The 18,523-nt window shown below is 36.2% G+C and overlaps 3 protein-coding genes across 6 annotated transcripts; all 3 read left to right on the top strand.

Annotated features, from left to right (window-relative positions):
* The first annotated feature begins 1,539 nt into the window (after window positions 1-1,539).
* Window positions 1,540-5,399, top strand: LOC117628369 (serine/arginine-rich splicing factor SR45a-like). Of its 2 annotated transcripts, none has more exons than XM_034360800.1 (7): window positions 1,540-1,737; window positions 2,409-2,431; window positions 2,541-2,624; window positions 2,760-2,868; window positions 3,456-3,605; window positions 4,340-4,403; window positions 4,939-5,399. In XM_034360800.1, exons 2-7 carry the CDS (start codon window positions 2,409-2,411, stop codon window positions 5,127-5,129), a joined length of 621 nt encoding a protein of 206 aa, XP_034216691.1. In that variant the 5' UTR covers window positions 1,540-1,737; the 3' UTR covers window positions 5,130-5,399. The 2 variants fall into 2 exon arrangements, with proteins under 2 accessions (XP_034216691.1, XP_034216690.1); XM_034360799.1 differs by having other exon boundaries at window positions 1,543-1,737; window positions 4,933-5,372.
* A 2,092-nt stretch (window positions 5,400-7,491) lies between these two features.
* LOC117628408 lies at window positions 7,492-11,735 on the top strand. 3 transcript variants are annotated; one of them, XM_034360859.1, is made up of 9 exons: window positions 7,492-7,664; window positions 8,412-8,610; window positions 8,700-8,832; window positions 8,921-9,213; window positions 10,191-10,329; window positions 10,567-10,700; window positions 11,089-11,151; window positions 11,247-11,318; window positions 11,426-11,735. In XM_034360859.1, the coding sequence occupies exons 4-9, from the start codon at window positions 9,022-9,024 to the stop codon at window positions 11,525-11,527; spliced, it is 702 nt and encodes a 233-aa protein (XP_034216750.1). In that variant the 5' UTR covers window positions 7,492-7,664; window positions 8,412-8,610; window positions 8,700-8,832; window positions 8,921-9,021; the 3' UTR covers window positions 11,528-11,735. The 3 variants fall into 3 exon arrangements, with proteins under 3 accessions (XP_034216750.1, XP_034216749.1, XP_034216751.1); XM_034360858.1 differs by having other exon boundaries at window positions 8,700-9,213; XM_034360860.1 differs by lacking the exons at window positions 7,492-7,664; window positions 8,412-8,610; window positions 8,700-8,832; window positions 8,921-9,213 and adding an exon at window positions 9,410-9,830.
* A 1,266-nt stretch (window positions 11,736-13,001) lies between these two features.
* Window positions 13,002-15,976, top strand: LOC117629335 (probable E3 ubiquitin-protein ligase RHB1A). Its single transcript, XM_034361888.1, has 5 exons — window positions 13,002-13,173; window positions 14,005-14,133; window positions 14,399-14,834; window positions 15,037-15,146; window positions 15,249-15,976. The coding sequence occupies exons 2-5, from the start codon at window positions 14,068-14,070 to the stop codon at window positions 15,273-15,275; spliced, it is 639 nt and encodes a 212-aa protein (XP_034217779.1). The 5' UTR covers window positions 13,002-13,173; window positions 14,005-14,067; the 3' UTR covers window positions 15,276-15,976.
* Window positions 15,977-18,523: the final 2,547 nt, after the last annotated feature.

Here is an 18,523-nt window from a genome sequence, read left to right as displayed (position 1 = left end):
AACAACACATATATCATCTTATTAATTTATTTTTTGTAACTTAACCGTACTAAACTAAGTATGATACCACTATTTAGATCTCAATATACATATAAACAAAATCATGTTTCCTATATATTTTTACGACTTTATATGCATTTAACTTAATTTTAAAACTCGCAACATCGCGCGGACGCCCTTGCTAGTATTTGCTATTTTCAATTGCAACCAGATGATTGTTCAAAATGAGAGGGATATTCGCGCACACAGGGCTACTGTCCAGCCGTATCCTCGTATGTGTTGTGAACGGACTTGCATTAACACGTTGCAGACGCACTATCCTCGGAGTTATTTATGGGCGTGGGTGGAGCCTGGACTTGAAAATTTTCTATATCCTTTGTGACTCTATGATTGTAGTTGCCGTGCAATTATTAATGTAAGTGACCTTTCATGGTTACTCTCTGCTTTTGTCCCATCACAATCATAATCTCTCATCTACCAATACCAGAATTCCATTTCGCTCAAATGGATGGAACGTTTTAAACTGGAAAATTGGTGGAGCTTTATAAAAAAGTCATAAATCAAATCAAATGGAACGATTCAGTCATAATGAACCATTTGTAGCGTTTGTAAGCTTCTTTGGGAGAAATGATGGGGACCGATGAAACTTGGGTCCAAAGTTTCCTTCTTTTAATCAAACTATTTGTCTACCATTTTCTTCCCGTCACCATCATGTGAACCAATGGAGATCAAACGTCAAAAATGCATGTTCTGGCTTATTTTTCATTTAAAAAAATTTCCAGTGAGAGCCACAAGTAACATGGTTTTGGATTAGGACTTGTGTTGTTTGATCCAACTGTTTTCCATAGCTTCAATATTCAGTCAACCTATCATATTTATTACACAGAAATAATCAACCATATGCTAGAACTTGTGCATTAACATATATGGATATGTTGGGACTATAGCTACTTTTTAAATGGAAACAAAATACAATTTTAAGACTTCTTTCGATATTCTGTAATGTTGTAAATAAATATGATTAGACCAATAACCAGTTAGTATTATTTATATGTATCTTTAATAAGAGGTATGTGACAATATTTAAATCCTCTAACACAATTGTGTGAGCATTGTACTGTCACTCGTTTAGGCTATCTCTAATTTTCGGCTAAGTTCAAATATGAGGGGAATTACTTAAAAACCAACTTTCATCATTCCGCTTGAACTTAAATTTGGGTGATTGGGTTCCCAAAATGACTCGACCAAAAGGATGTTATTTTCTAAATTCGATTTTGTAATTTGTAAATGGCCTAATGTGGATTGTAAAAGTAGGGATTGTCCAAATTAAAAATTAAAATTCTAATTTTAAATAAAGCATAAAACTTTTGGTGAAAAAAGAAAGGGTCATGCTAGGGAGATTAACTTTAGATACCAACTTGTGTAACAACTCTCTAATAGAGGTGGAGACTCACCAATACAATAGGTTCCACACTCTAAGGTACACAAATTGGTATCTAAATTGCCTCCCTAGCATTTTCCAAAAAGAAAAAGGAAAAGAAGGAATCTGAGTCAAGTAGGCGTGGGTGGCCAACTAAATGCCGGAGCTTCTTCTTCCACTTGCACGTGGGAACTGAGAAAGCAAAGCAGCGTTCCAAATTGCATTTGTTTTCTTCTCCTTTCGGGTTTGTGACTGTCTTCCTCCCACCGCGTTAGGGCATCTGAGTTGAGTTGACTCAGCGATTCCACCACCCAGAGGTAAAGCTACCTTCAATATTTTCCCTGATTTCAATCTCCTCGCTGAAAATTAACCTAGAGCTTTGAAGGTCTTTGGGGCTTTTGGGTTTTTATGCCTGTCAATTTTTCAAGAATTTATTGGTATTTGACTGCTTTAATTTGAATTTCTTAAATAGATGTCGGCCATGATAGATATATACTGAGTATTTCGAATTATTGTGTTAAATCTAACAAGAAAAGAACAGAGTTTGAAATTTTGATTTGTATAATTTGTTTGGTTCCTGAGAAAATGCAGGATAAGTATATTCGATTTCAAATATTTTCTTTATATGGGTATTTTGGAAACTTAATTCTGCATTCCAATGAGCTCAATTAAACCTATTTGTAGCTGAACTATGTATTTGTTGCGCGTTTATCACCTCCTAGAAAGTAAATAGATAATACATTTGCGCACTTTATCTTTTTTATGTTTGTGTGTGTGTGTATGCATGTATGTGTACATGTACGCATTCAAAAATCTGAATATATGGTTTCAGACCCATTTTTGGTTTTATGAATGAATGTTTGCATGTATGAGTGTAAATGTACATTGCGGACATGACATCTATATTCACTTTATAGCTGCACTGAAATTTTCATAATATTGAAGGGTATCTAATATCGTATGCTTGTTTTTATGTGTGTACCCGTAGATGCCATACCCAAGAGAAAGAAGGTGAGTCTCCATTTTAAGTCATGTTTACAGTTACAAGTTTGTTCACTTAATAATGAGATGAGTCATATTGGATATAAGTCTCATTCGCTTTTGGTGGTTATTGACTTAGGTCTGCTTCACCACACAGCTCCCCTTCACCTGTAAGAGGCCGCCGGTCAAGATCATTGTCGAGGTCTAGGAGAAGTCGCTCTAGGTATTCTGGAAACCTCAATTTGTAAATTGTTTTCAAGGTCACATTTTGGAATATTTGTGGTTTTATTCAAACCGAATTAGTGGGTTCGAGCTTTGTTGAGTTGAGTTTAACATTAAACTGGTTCTCTTGCTGCAGGAGCCAATCTGTTGATGCATCCAATCCTGGAAACAATTTGTATGTAACAGGCTTATCCACAAGGGTCAACTCCAGTGATCTTGAAAAATTCTTTAACAAAGAAGGGAAGGTACGGGTGATTGCACATTTAATTTTGGAATTGTATATGGCACACAAATTACCCTGAGACAACTTAAAGTAGATTTAATTTATTGTTCTATGGGGATTTCAAATGACTGCAACTCTTTTACTCAAATATCTTTTGAAAGAAAAAGTAAGGAAAGAACCAACTTGAAAATAATTAAAGTTTAAGTCGTTTGAGACCATATTTTGAAATTGGTCCCTTGTTTTTCAACTGGCTATTGTAATATATATTTGGATCTATCTAGAAACAAAAGGAGACTTGTGAGTTCCAAAGAATGGAGTGACTTAGGAACTTCAACAGCTATCCTTTCCGTTTACTCTTCATTCCTGAGATTCAAGAGAAGCCTTACAAGTGATTCTTGTAAAAACAATAACTGTTCTAGTTTCTAACAGAGTGTGTGCCGAGAAATGTGCTTTCTTTTCTTTCACTGGAGTTTAAATACTAGGTCATTTAAGGAGAGGTGCTCTGTGTTTATTAAGTCGTGGCTTTACGTCCATCTGGAAAGTAATAACCTTAGAGTATCTTATTAGAGATCATATTTCAAGAAAATTACATATAAGCTCTGGTTTCAGGTTCTGGAGTGCCATCTGGTTACAGACCCTCGCACCAGAGAATCTCGTGGATTTGGGTTTGTCACAATGGAAACTGTTGAGGATGCAGAACGCTGCGTCAAATATTTGAATCGTTCTGTGCTTGAAGGTCGATTAGTAACTGTGGAAAAGGTATTAGCTTCTGTCAAAGGATCAAGAAAGTCACTGTGCAGTATGCAGCTAAATTATTTATACTTTTTATTACTTTATGAAGATTTGCTTTCTTCAGAAATGTTGCCTGATAAGTTTTGGCAGCAGGTCTGGTCACTGTAGCTTCATCGAATTCACAATCTAAGCTCTAAACAGTTGAAACTATCCATTCACGACATGAGTTCTGCGTCGACATTCAAAACTCATCAATTCAAATTCAACTATTTTGCCGAGGGTTGAACCCCCTTTATTCCTCTTTCTTCGTTGGCAACAGCGTCTGCCATGGTTGTTTAACCTTAATATTTAAGATACCCTAGAGACATGGTAAATTCTTCTTGTTGCATTTTCTTTTTGGGCTTATCCTACTTAATCAATCCAAGATATATATTTATCTTATTTGTTAAAATAAACGTTGGAAGTTGGACAGAAAATCTCCTTGCGGCCAGTAGGTTAGCATGGCATGCCGTTGACTTCTTGTACGGTTAGGAGGGTTACTTTAAGAATATGAGAATAGTTGCACCGTTCTGGACCTTCCAGTTGTGCGGATTATAGTCATCCACATGGAAGGCAGTTTCCAGTTTTCTTCAAGTAATGTGTAGTTCCAAGCAGCAGCTTATTGAAAGCACTGTTTCCTGCTTTGAGTAAATTGTTGACTTGTTTATCCACCCCTTATTTATCTGCCGTGATGTTATCTTGCATTTTGTGTATATATGCAGGCAAAAAGGAAGCGAGGGAGGACACCAACTCCAGGAAGGTATCAAGGTTTAAGAGATAAAAGAGGTACAGACAATATTTAGTATATGTATTTTTCTAGCAATTGTATTTTGTCACTGACCTTGGGCCATCGTTTTCTAAAGTTGGGCCGCATCTGCACCCATGTTATTTCCAGATGATGACACGGGTTGGACACCAAATTCTCATTTAGAACTTTTGTCATTCTTATGCTTGTATGTGACTTTGGCCACACTGCCTGCCACATGAGGTTTAGTGTGTTAACCATAGTTCTGAGCAATATGCACTTGGGGTGTATTTTTGGATGTAGAGCCTAGTAGCTAGAAATCTGTGGTCTCCTTCCTGTTCAGCCCCCCTTTTGATTTGTTCATTGAAAGATGAGTTTTAAAAAAGATAACCTTAGAAATCTATGATGTTCATTCTTCTCATCCTGTCCTTGTTATCACAAGTCTATGGTGCCTCTTTCCCTTTGAGATGGGAAGGTGCTGCATTTTGACACAGCATTCAGACACTTACTTTACCATAAATATATGCACTATTCATATATTCATATCTCATATAAACCATGGTTAAAAAGATGCAGGACGTGATCATGATCGTGATCGTAGACGATCTCGTAGCTATTCACCGCGTCGGTTGCCAGACAGAGATCCTTATTCCAGGGACCGTCGAGGAAGATCACGCTCTCCATACAGTAGGAGGGTGGATGAACATTCAGACTCGTACAGGAGGCGCAGGGAGCGATCCTTGTCAGGTGGCAGAAACCCTAGATAGAGCAAATTCATCCAAATGTGCTTCTGCTCTTCCCTGCATTAAATTGTTTAATGTCTATGATGTGGGATTTTAAGATCTTCGTACAATTTGCCCTTTTATTTTACCTATCGTTTCCTGTAATGTTGTTGTACTTGTGTTGTATGTTAACAATTTGCTCCAAACAGACACCTGACTAGTTCGCTGTTGTTATGGCAGCTTTCACATAAAGATCTTGTATGCCATATTTACTGTTTGTTCTTGCAAGTTTATGTTGTGGTGTTGCCATAAAAATGTTGTTTGTAGATTTCATCTCATCAACGATCTTGGTTCTGCAGACTGTACCAGGACCACTTGATTACTACCCAAGTTTGAATATGTAATTTTGATTTACAGCTTAACAGAACATATTAGGCATGTAGGGTAAATATGATTCTTGCTCTATTCTAGTAGGTTTAGCGCCGGGAAATTATTTCTCATCAAATCTTTTCCGTGAACCAATAGAGGCTTACGCTAAGCATTTTTGTTAGAAGTGATTTCATTATATGAACAGTTTAATATCTTTTGTATGTTCCACAAGCATTTTTAGGTTGATCTGCTAATCGTTATCAAGAGTATTTTTGGTTGAACACATCCGAAGTCCTGTGTTCGAGACATCATCCCCCAATATCGTTTGAATAAAAACACCAAAACATGATAAAAGGTCTTGAAGGAAAAAGCGAGGGAAGAACGAAGAGAAAACTAGAAAAAACAAAGGAAGAAAAGAGTACACGTACGAAATATATAAAAAAAAAAAGAGGGAAGATAGATTGAGTAGCCTAGGAGAGGAGAGAGAAAGAGCATGTGGGGGGAAGAGAGAAGGGGGCCCCACGCTTTGAATTCCCAAAAATCTGAAAGCGGGATTGTGAGGAAGGAAGGAGACTTTGAGAGTGAGGTAAGTGCGCGCCAGCTGCGTTGCTGCATTGCTGCTGCTGCAAAGCAAAGGGCGGACTTCAAATCAAATTTCAAATTTACGCAATTTTTTCTTCTTCTTTCTTTTTCCGTTTCTTTTCCTTTATTTTTATTTTTATTTTTATTTTTATTTTTTTATTACATTACATAAAATGGTATTGGTGGTAAATAGTACGATTTTTCACACTGTTCTCTGAATTGTACACTTGCTAGGATAAGATCCTACAGCTGTGTTTCTGACACGTGTACGTCATTTTCTCTCTCGAGTGAACGGTCACTTCCGCGTCGGCTTCGGCTTCGGCTAATATGGCTTGGCCTTCTCCTATTCCCAATCTTGAAGTGGACCCGAAGTAAACTTTTTTGAAAAGACCGAATTGCCCCAAATAATTCCAACGAAACCATAGCTGAGCTGAGGAATGTGGGGAGAGTGAATTTCGACCGTTCGAATTTTAGTTGTCGGACAAATGGCAAACAGGTTATATTATTCACATGCATTTACGAAGTTGTTGCCTTTTGGCGGCTCAATTAGCAAACCAAATTTTTTTTCTTCAAATGTGGGTCTAATTGTAATTCTGTAATGTAGGGGATAATGTCTTAGATCGAACCTTAACGGTTGTACAACATATGAACTTTCAAACTACATGTGATTTTCTGAACCAAAAAAAAAAAAACAAAAACAAAACTACATGTGATTTGTGATGTTTGCAAGTATTTAAAATACACCCTAAGATTTTATCTTGAATAAAGAAGTGAAAGTTTTCTTTATTACTCAAATAATATATGCTATAAATTTTAAAATATAAAAAATTTAAAATCGCTACTGGAATTTGGATATTCTCTAAGGTGAATGGCTTAGGGTTTGTGATACAAAATTTGGAACTTGAGAATTGTGTTTCTGTATTTTGAGAATTTTCAAATACAATATTGTTGAAAATAATCTACCGAATTTGTTTCATTGAATCTATCAAACCCTTTACTTAGAAGGAAAAAAATTGTATATACTTTAAGAACCAAACCATATACGAGGAAGATTTGATTTTGATTTGTACTTTGTTGGAGTGGATTATGAGTTCAAGTTATTACCTTTTTATACCCAAAAGAAATAGTTATGCTTTATAGTGAAAGAGAGAGAGTAAATATTTATTTTGTTCAATAAACTTCAAATTTTCAGATATTTACAAAGGAGCCCACATGATCACGGAGCGGATATGAATGGGCCATGCACCAGTCCTTCAAGCTCCCATCACACGACAAAAACGACAACAATCTCTGAGCTTTTGAGAGCCGAGCCGAGCCGGCCCTCCCATTTCAACAGGCAATAGCCGGTTTCACCGGTTACAAAAGGCGTGACCGTACGGCAAATGGCAGGTCGTTTCCTTGGCAGTTGGTAAGCATTTAGTGTGCTCCTTCTCTCCTTCTCTCTCTCTCTCTCTCTCTCTCTCTCAGCAAATTCCAATCTTTTTCACTGACTCTTACAAAAGCCTCTGCATTTTTCACAATCTTCAATTGATTCATTTTCTTTCATCTTCCAGATCCCTCTAAATTGTTCAAAACCCTTTTTTTGTTTTCTTCTCAGAGCTTCTTATTATATTGCTACCATTCAAGCAGGTATTAATCTGGCTTTTCAATTTGGTTTTGGGCACATTTGTGTTCATAGCCAGTTCTGATTTTGGGCTGGTTCAAATTCATATCTTGCTGATTTTAGCTTCAAAAGTTCATAAATTTGTTACCAGCTCACTCACTGTTCTCATTTTGTTTTTTCTTGGTTTTTATGATTAAGGTTTATTGGTATTCACTTTGTAATGGTTTTGTTCTATGGTTATAATGCAATCAAATTTTCTTAATTCGTTGTTGTAAATGAAACTTTGAAGCATAGCTGAGCTTTTGAAAGAAAAAGAAATCCCAAAGTGGGGCATAAACAGTCAAACGAAAATGTTGTGCCTGTTTTTCCTTTTTTCTTTTATTTAATCATGTTGGTTTTGTACCCTTTGTCTGATTAGCTCAGTTAAGTCGGTTTTTTGCTTAATAATTATTTTATTCAGTTTTTAGATTGGTCATGGTTTTTTTAAGTTCAAATTGAAATCTTAATTTCTGAATTTCTGACACTTTCTCAGCTGCCAAACAAGGTTTTGGGATTGCTTTGGTTGAGTGCTGATATATTTTCTCGGTTTTTAGTTGACTGCTGATGTATTTTCACTACAAGAGTGAAGAGTTTTCTTTTATTAATATTTTTCTAAAGAAAATTTTCAGCACTTTTTGATGAATTCTTATAGAGAACAATTCCGTTCAATCTAATTCAATGCAGTATACTTGTGAGAAAACTAATCCATGTGTATATATATTCTGTTTATTCAGGTCTTGCGTGATGTCACTGCAAATGGAAGCTTGATGATAAGCATATCTTTGATCTGAAGCAACAGTGCTTCATTTAATGCGATCAATCTTAGCCCGTGAACCAGTGATTGGATTCTTTCTTCTTTGCTCATAGCATTGAACATTTCCCTAAAGAGTTCGTGTCAGACCTCAAGAATTTGCTCATTCATAAAGAAGAAGGGTCTCTTTCTCTCTCAATAGAATTAATTCCAATCACTTTATGTCTCTGGGTTTATTTATGACATTACCTTTATTTGTATTCTGCTTCAGGGATCAAAATTGGAGCTTGGGATCTTCTTCTTCAAAAATAGAATAAAAAACCTTTGTTGGCTAAATGGGTGCACAAAATTTCTTCTATCTGTGCAAATTAGTTGGAGACTGAGACTTGATTTTATCCTAATTGGTAGGAGCATCTTAGAGTTTAGTAATTAAAAAAACCCATTTGAGAAAGAGGTCTTTAGGATTGAAAAGATGGTTTTTTTATTTCTCAGACTGGCGAATTCAGAAGTTGGGTATTGAGTAGTGGAGCTAAAACACTTCTGTGCAGTGGTTTTATTTGTTTTTTAATTGTTTCTGATCCAAATTGGGAAGAATGCTAGAGCCTGAGCTCTGTTCTTCTAGGATGCTATCGCCTTTTCGTGAGGAAAGCGGGGATGAGGAACTTTCAGTTCTTCCCAGGCACACCAAGGTCATTGTCACTGGAAACAATAGAACAAAGTCTGTCTTGGTGGGTCTGCAAGGTGTGGTCAAGAAAGCTGTTGGCCTTGGGGGTTGGCACTGGCTGGTATTTTCTTTTTACTTTCCTAAACTGTTTTCTTTTCCTTTAATTTTCTCCTAATTTGCTTTATGTGGGCTTTGGGCGTCATTTTGTTTTTTGTTTTTTGTTTTTTGTGTTTTTGGAACTGTTGTGCCTAATTTTTGCTTTGATGTAGTTTTCTAGATTATTTGGGTTGTTTTCTTTTTCTTTTTCTTTGGTCAACTGTGTTTTTTTTAGGAAGTTGGACTCTTAAGCATTTTTCTTTTTTCCAGTACTATTTTATTTACTTTCCTGGTTTCTGGGTACGTAGGATAATAGGTCTGTGCACTGTTGTTGTGTTTGTGTTGTGTCAAATTTTCCTCATTTACTCATTCAAACACGTCTTAACTTCATGGGACGAGATTCAAAGAAATTTGTAAGTTTAACAATATCCCATCAAATTAGGCATCAGTCTCCAGCAAGGCATGGTTGTTTTCTGCTTTGAGTAATAGGTGTTTTTGCTTTTCCAACCAATTAAAGATTTACGTTCTTGGACGGCAAAATAGGAATTGTAGTTTTCTCTAGTTGGGTTTCATTGACCTCCCTTTGCATAGAGCTCTCATTCTTTATGAGCTCGCTGGATCTAACCAATCATGTCTGCCAAAGTATGTTGTTTCTTTTAATGTAATTTTGATTCATAAATTACTGTAGAAGTATGGGTCGCTAGAATGTTTTCGAGAGCTCTGTTATGTGTTCTGTTTATTTAATTGCAATTTTGTAAATTATATCTTAATCTGGGGTTAGAGAATTTACCCAATAGCTTTTAGTCCGTTGGTACTTCTCTTCCCAATCTTGGAAGAGGTCCCAAGTTTGATCCCCTCTCCCTGGTTGATAAAAGAAAGAAAAGAAGTATGGTTTCTTGATGTTATGTCTACTTGTCTATGCGTTCGTGAAAAAATTGCAGTTCAATACCCTCCTCCACATTTGGGATGCATATTTTAACCCATTAATTTTCGCCATACAAGGTTCTGAAAAATGGGGTTGAAGTTAAGCTGCAAAGGAATGCATTGAGTGTGCTGGAACATCCTACAGGGAATGAAGAAGATTCTGATCATGATTACTCTAGCAGCAGCTCTGACCATGGTGACAAGGAGAATGATTTCTGTAAGTTTCATTATACCAGACCTGATGACAATTCTAATTTCTTCAGTTATCATATTAACTGGTAGAGTTGTTCCACTGCAACCCGGAGGTTGTTGACTTGAAATGGGAAACAGCCTCTCTGCAAGGAGGGACCATATTCAGATCCTGATGATGGGATTGCTCTTCTTGTCATATTCAATTGGCATTTATTAGAACTTAAAACTCTATTTAAGTTTGTTATTGTTTTTCCTTGGGCAGCTAGATGTCTTGAGTTTCACAAATCTAGTAAACCAAGAGTTCGATATCCAAGGCCATATGTTCCATCCACATTAACCAAGTCAATAAATCGCGGAAGTTATAGAGAAGTTCAATCCATCCACAGACCTCAACCGGTAAGAAATTGCAAAGGAGAGAACTAGGTGTTTATGTGATTTGTCCATGTTAATGAACTTCTTGCCATTGACTCTTTAATCCGTCAAGCAAATGAGTCCCAATATGTTTTCACTTGTTTTGAAATAGTGGTATAAATGTTGTATGGAATAAAAAAGGATATTGAATTGGGAGGTTTTTGCTTTAATTCCTTTGGACTAGTTGGATGCTTCATTTTGCCTACAGTCGTTCTGTTGAATGATACATTTTCAGGCTTAGTGAAGCAATCTTCATGATCTGATATCTAGTTACCCTTGTATAACTATTATGTTGTCTTAAGTGAAATCTTCATGATCCCAATTTCTATTTACACACATTATTGTGTTGTCTAATCCTTTCACGGATGATCAGAGGGTAAACTTGGCAAAACTAGGAACAAGCACATTGCGGAGGTATTGCAGACACTTCAACCTTGTGGGTATCACTGATTCCTACACTTTATTTTCTCTCTGCACCTGCCTGGTTATGATATCTTTTGACTAAATCCAGTTTGCAATTTGAAATTGTAGTTAACCAGCAATTCTAATCCAACAAGAGAACAATTGATCAATGTTGCGCAACGACATTTTATATCGCAGCAGGTCTGTCTCACTCACTCGCATACAAGTGTGTAAACAGAAAAGTACATATATGCTGTTTGAACGAGTGGTTACATTTTTACGGTATCCTCTTTTTTTCTTGGTTACAGATGCCATTGGATGAAGTATCGGTGGTCACTGAATTCGTCGATGCTACCAGGAGTCGGAAATATGCTGAGTGGGCTGGAAAACGTGCAGAGCGAGAGATGTGAATGTTGAAAGGAAGGAATGCTTGTATAATAATATACATATATGTATCTACCCTAACCTTTAGATCAGATCTAATCATAGACTGATATGGAGAGTGATGTGGAGAGTGTTTGGCTTACTATTATCTCTCCCTCCAACCCTAACTTTGTACTACAGGGCTCATACCTTACCCATGCTATATATCATTAATCATTAGATATCTTCTCTCTTCTCTCTTCTCTCTGTTATTTGAGTACTAATGTTATGTGATTGGTTTTTTAAGAAAATGTAGATGCAACTTCTGGGTTTTGCTTGAATCTAGTATGCTATGAAGTTTTCAGCTCCTTTTTGGCCTCAAAACTTTTTTGAAAAATTGGGTGTTGGCAATGGGCCATATCTGTTCAAAACTTTAAATGATGAAAAGCATTGGTGGACGTATAACTAACAAACCCCTCAATTATATATGGATAATTAATTATGGGGTTTGGTGGTGGAGACACCAAGCCAGGCTGTCAGTTGGTGACATGGGGATCTGCGTGTCACTGTGGTTGAGTTGGGTGATCTGGACATCTTCTTCTCAATGTTGTACCCTACGTGGCCACCCCATAATTTTATTTTCTGTTTTTAGGGAGGGCACCAGAAGGCCACCAGCTCTCCTTTCCGCTGACAAGTTCACAATTTTGTATTGCGGATAATTGTCATGATTATACTATTGCCTGCTAAATAATTGTACGAATGAGATGTAATGCTTTATGGTGTATCGGAAAAAGTAACACACTTTTTTCCTGAAAAGTGGTATCAAGTATGACAAATTCGGCTGATGCACCCTTTGAGTACAATTATCTACTAGACCCATGCCAAGGCTAGGGCAACTAAGAATAAAGATGAGATCATCCAAGAATCCTAGCCCTAGAAGAATTGTCGTCCTCTACCGCTCTATAAGGATCTTGTGACCATTCCACGAAGGTATGCAATGCCAACCACGAAAACTGTCTCGTACGCTTTGAAGGTTCTGGAGGACAGCTTGGTCGGTCATGCTTACCTAGATTAGACGAATTGCCCGATCTTAATCTCGAGAGGCCAACACAAGACTGTCTGCTTCTATGAAATCCTAGGTAGAAATGTGATGTGATTATGCCACCATTGCCATGTTAGTTTACAGAAAATGAATGGGTTTTATTTTATGAGCAAAAAGAGCCACAGATTAAGCTAAGGAATATCAAACCCAGATTTACCAGCTGTGAGCCAGTATAAGCACGCTGAGTCAAGCCCAACAATATTTGTGGGCTTGAAAACAATGACCCAACCAAATGGGTTGTCCCAAGCAAGAAGAAGCAGCCACCTTGGTACAGCAACAATCAACAAACCCAAACCAATTTTCAACAAATAATATTTTTTGTTTTAAAGAAGAAGAGATAATATAAATTTTATTTTATAATTTTTTTCTTGGAGAAAAGTTTTTATATTTCTCAATTTCAGTATTATTTACTAATTTAGTATTTCTTTTCCCACTGAAAGTGCACACAAACGCAGACAAAAACAGAACCAAAAGCCATCTCTCCTCCAAAACGCACTCCAACAAGTCCACCGTCTCTCACCAGTCACCTTCAAATTCCCAATTCCTAAATTCCAAATTCCAATTCCGATCGAGAGCGTTTTCCATCCACAGGTACTAAAAATTTTCCAACTCCGAAATTCAAAAACGTTTGCTAAAAACGAACTGTTCAGAATTTACTTCTTCTTCTTTGTTTTGTTTTTTAATTTTCGAAGAATTTTTGTGCAAAAACCTATTCGATTGATTTTTTTTTTCTTCTTCTTAGTTCATTGGTTTAGAGATTTTGTAGCTGATTATATATTTGTTTCCTCTGAGTATTGGTATCTTCTGCTTTGGCTTTTAGCTTTTGTCTTCCATAATGTTTTGATGCTGTGTTTTTTGTGTGTATTTGATTGCCCTTTTGCTTAGTTTTCGTGATTTATGTAAGGTTTTATACCTTTGCTCTTCGTACTGGGCGTTTTTTTTTTTAATATGCGCATCATAGTTTTTGCTGCTTTGTTCATGGTATTGGAGAAGTTTGGTTTTCTCTGATTTTTACTTTTTATTTTATAGCTACATGTATTTGTGATGCAGCTAATATCAATAAGAACATGTTGGGTTTACTGGGTTTTTCGCTAATGAGCATGGTAGAGTTTTATAAGAATTTGGGCCATTTATATAACTTTCCAAAATCTAGAAAGATATGATATGATCCAGTTAATGATGATTGCTTTGAACTAGTTTCATCAAAGTTTAAGAAGGGGACCCTTTGTGTTTGGACAGCTGGTTTAAGCTGTGGGGGTGTCTAAACATAGAAATTGTATTATCGGTTTTGAGATCGTAATTTTTCACAAGACCAAACAAAATAAGATGTTCAACATATTAGCTTATTGCTAACTGTGCACATGTTCTGTTATGTCTAACAGATTTTTTCTTTTTTCTTTTTTTTGTTTTTTAATGTTGAAGGGGATATGTGGCATCAAGTGCCAATAGTTCTAGGTCCGCAGCAGAGATAAGTGAAAGAAGACAATGGGAGGCTGCTGCTGTTGTTCTTCCAAAGGAACTGAAATAAGTGCTGCACCGACATACTATTACGTGAGTAGAATGCTTTTCCTCATTCTAAATGCTTTTCTTTGTTTTTCTATTTCTTTGTGTTGAGCTACATCTTTTCTGTTAAAAGTTTATGTTTCATTTTTTGTTTCTTGTGAATGATTAAGGAGATTTGGCTGTTGATAATTGGCTTGATAAATGAACTCAGTTTTTAGATATTAGAGTAGGTTGGAACTGAAGTTGATTTTTTTCTTTTTAGTTATCACATTTATTGTTCTTTATATGTTTGTGAACTTGAATTTGTGTGCAGTATCCAAGGTCATCGGATGAGCATGTGCCATTGTCGTCTCGCCAAGGTGTTACCTCTGCACTCTCCACAGGGCTTCTCGTTGATACAAATTTGGATACATCAATACCTGACACTTATAGACCACCTCCTACACCTATTCCATATGACGTGGCTGTAGTAGGGCATCCTCATACTCCACCAGCGGCTCAAGAAATTTGTGGCAACAAGAGTGAAGTTGCAGTGCTGACAACAAATTCTGATTCTGTTCATGAAGCAGTTGGTGGAAATGCTCAAGAAGCTTCAGCTAAGTGTGAAGACCTGAAGGATTCAGACTGTAAGGCCCAAACTGATTTTGAACTTGATGCGGAAAAGAAGTCAGAAGTTGAACTTTCGAAGTCAGTGGAATCTGTTGCTTTAGTACCAGAGGAAGAGGATGTCTGCCCCACCTGTTTGGAAGGTAAAGTTATTAGTTCAACTGTTTTAAACTTGTATAAGGGAGGCAATTCTGTTTTACCATTACTCTTATTTTAATAAAAATCCCCTTCATTCGATTATTGTTGGCTTACTGCAAGTTGTCCATTCAAGCTGCATTCTTTGTTTTCCTTTTGCATAAAGATGTTAAACATTTAGTCACTAGACCATTTCCTTCGTCTCTGCAGAGTATGATGCACAGAATCCAAAAATTACCACAAAATGCGAGCATCATTTTCACCTTGCTTGCATTCTTGAATGGATGGAACGAAGTGACACATGTCCTGTGTGTGATCAGGTTTGCCTTGCTTAATATTTTCTTTTGTGTTGTGATTCGATGAAAAGAGATATCCATTATCACACATAATATTCAGAGGGCTCTTCTTCACTTATGATGCAGGAAATGATATTTGATCCTCCAATTTAGTTCAACCAGCAATTGAAGTCAAGTTCTTTCCTTATTCAAGATTGGTTTGAGAAGCAGAGGTTACAAATGCACGGAGGTTTTTCTTTCCTCCTTTTCTGTGTTCACTGTTCAGTGACAGTCACAGATATGGCTTTTTTTAAATTTTGTTCCTGGAGCTATGCTCATTCAAATGCAGTGTCTTTGTGCATTTGTTTCCTTTCAACTCAATGATAATGAAAAGGAAGAGGGGGTAGAATTGACACTGGCTGAAATTAGTATTGAGGTCGATTTTATATTTGTAATGCATTCATTCTTAGATCGTAGAACATCTTACTATGAACCATAAAATGACATGGGTTAAATAGATACTGAAGTTGGGAGGTAGTAGTCAGATTCATTGTCCACAATGAGAAGTTAGTTTCCGAACAAGAAAGGCGAACGTATTGTTCTCTCTCTTTCTCTTTCCGAGTATAGTTTGTTTTTTCCATGGTGAGCTGGTCCACATGTGAGCGGTTGGTTTTTGCTTTCTCCCTTGAATTGATCATGTAAATGACATAAAATTACTTGTTCATTGCTGGTGCCGGAGTTCATTAGTGTAATGGAAGAAGGTTCATGTGAAAAGGACTTGTTGGTTTTTCAGATGATTCATGTATATAACTCTGGGTTTGGTGATATGTTTCATTAAGTTGATTGACATGTAGATTCATGTTATACATGCTAAAGGTTACGTCTTGTATTTATACTATACATAAATACATATGGTTGGCCCTTTTTATAAAAGCATACAGAGCTTGTTTGTTCATATTTACCAACCAAAAAAAAAAACATGGCCAGGGGTGCTTAGCTAAAGTTTTCAATATTTTTCGGCAAATTTTGAACTTAAGAGTTCAATATGTTCTGGGATTGAAATTGGGAAGGGCATTGCATGTTTGTGTGATGGTGGACAAGGCTGGACAAAAAAGTTGAAATAGATTCATATGCTCTTTAGCTTTTTAAAAAACATGAAGAGACAGCATTGAGGCTTTTAATTTAAGTATATTCTGCTCTTCTTGTTCCATCCTAAAATGGAATCTTGGAAGAAACACGCTACTGGGCCTTTTGCATTTGCTAGGTGCTTCCCATGCTGCTTCTGAAAAAAGCACTTCTGTGGAACTCAACACTGGACGCATGCAAACGCACTGGCCTCGAACTGCATGCTTATGTATGTATCCAATCATTTTCATGTAGTCACGTGAGTGTGTGATAGAGAGGGAGACTGATGATGTGTTGTGCTGACGAGCCTCGTGTTCTAGGAATTATTTGTCATTAGGGAAGATATCACGTACAAGGGCTGATGGTTTTAGTGAGGAATTTATTAATTTTATTAATTGATTACCACTTCATCTTTTATATTTGCATTGCCTTGGTATTAAAATCAAAGAAAAATTAGGTTTTAGACATAATTAACTTTATTAATTAGTTTGTAAGATATTGGATATTTTAGTTTTAGTTTTAATACCTAGGAAAAAACTACTATTTTGGATTAGCCCAAAGAGAGGCCCAGATTCGTTGGACCAGGTAAAAAATAACAACTGATAAGACAATTCTACCATTCTTCTTAAAAAGCCTGGACAGTTAAGCACAATGGCACATGTAGTAATTTTAGGGTTGTTGGATATCATTTTGGTAAAATTAGGTGGCTTTGGTTTTATATTAATTAAGCAAAATTAATTATCTTTCTTCCAAATTAGTTAAGTTTTTTATGGGTTAGAACTAAAGAGCCCTAAAATCAAATGATAAACGGTAATGGTGGGAGAAAAAAATAATAACAAATAAAATTCGGCGGGTTAATCGTTTTATTAGTCCCTAAATTTAGACTAAATTTCCAAAATGTTTCCGTGGCCCTTTAATTTTAGTTTCGTTTGGATAAATGGTTATGCTGTCAATTTTGTTAACTTTTTTTGTTAAATGCAGGGACAAAATTGTATTTTTATATTAAAACTAAAAAAATGAATTAAAAATTATATCTTTTAAAATAACAAGAAAAGAAAATTAAATAAAAAAACAAAAAAATAAAATAAAATAAAGTTTTGGGGGAATAGAAATTAGGATAGATGGGGGAGAGAGAGAGAATTTAATTTTTAATTTTTAGTTTTTTTTAATTTTTTATTCATATTTTAATATATTTTGATACAAAAATACCATTTTGCCCCTGCACTTAACAGAAAAGTTAACAAAATTGACGGTAGGACCATTTGTCCTAACGAAACTAAAGTTAAATGACCACGGGAACCATTTTAAAAATTGAGGTACTCAAATACAAATCGGGTCTAAATTCAAAGACTAATAAAACAATTAACCTAAAACTCGGCTAGCACCGAACTTATCAACTGGACTGAATTGGCTCAAAAAAAATATATATATATATATATATATTAAACTTGTTTTTGAATCGAACTGAACCAAGGAGGACCGGTTTGGTTTGTTTTTTATAATTTTATTGGGACTCAAATAACTCTTATAGCAAACCGAATCGACATACTGGCCGGACTTGATTTAGTTCAATTATAGTAGTTGTTTTTCTTTATAATTGAACCTAGCGATACTGGTGCTTGGCCGCAATTGAAGGGCGGAGACCACTGATGGATCCAGGAATCTTACTCATAGGATCATAAGGTAAAAAGTGGTGGCTACGACGGCATGATTTTGGATTTTTTTTTTGTTGGGGGGGGCGCCAAAATGGTGCCGTTTTGGCCAAGTCTTTTTCTTTATAAAAAAAAAATGCCTAGGCCTAAACGACGTTGTTTTGCCCAGAGAGTTTTAAATTTTAAAATTTAAAATAATTATTATAAAAAGAAATACATTTTTTTTAAATAAAAAAAACACCTTCTTCTTCAAACTAGCGAGTTGTTGGAGGGCATTCAGTGTGGTCATTCAACCGGCTCAGGTGGATCACCAATCCTATTCCTATGGTTTCCGTGGGGTCGTTCGACCCCCAATGACCCCACTATGACTCCGTAAGTGGCGGAGACGGCCGAACCGAACTATACCCACTCCAAATAAAAAGTTAAAGGCACTTCATTGGGTCAGCAAAGGCATAGAGTCTAGTGGTCATTTGCCAATAATCTGAAGAAAAAGTTGTTTTGGTTTCACCCTTTATTTCCTTTGGAGGGGTTCTAAATGGGTGATTCCAATCTCCTTTTTCTTTGTTAGTGTTAAGTGGTTACGGTATTTTTCAAATGAAAGGTTTGTGACTCAAATCACCCCACTTGTAAAAGCAGCGTTTTAGA

The sequence above is a fragment of the Prunus dulcis genome, chromosome 5 (genome assembly GCF_902201215.1).
Source record: "Prunus dulcis chromosome 5, ALMONDv2, whole genome shotgun sequence".
Taxonomy (NCBI): Eukaryota; Viridiplantae; Streptophyta; class Magnoliopsida; order Rosales; family Rosaceae; genus Prunus; species Prunus dulcis.
The sequence above is the reverse complement of the archived record's forward strand: the minus strand, read 5'-3'. Positions and strand labels throughout refer to the sequence as shown.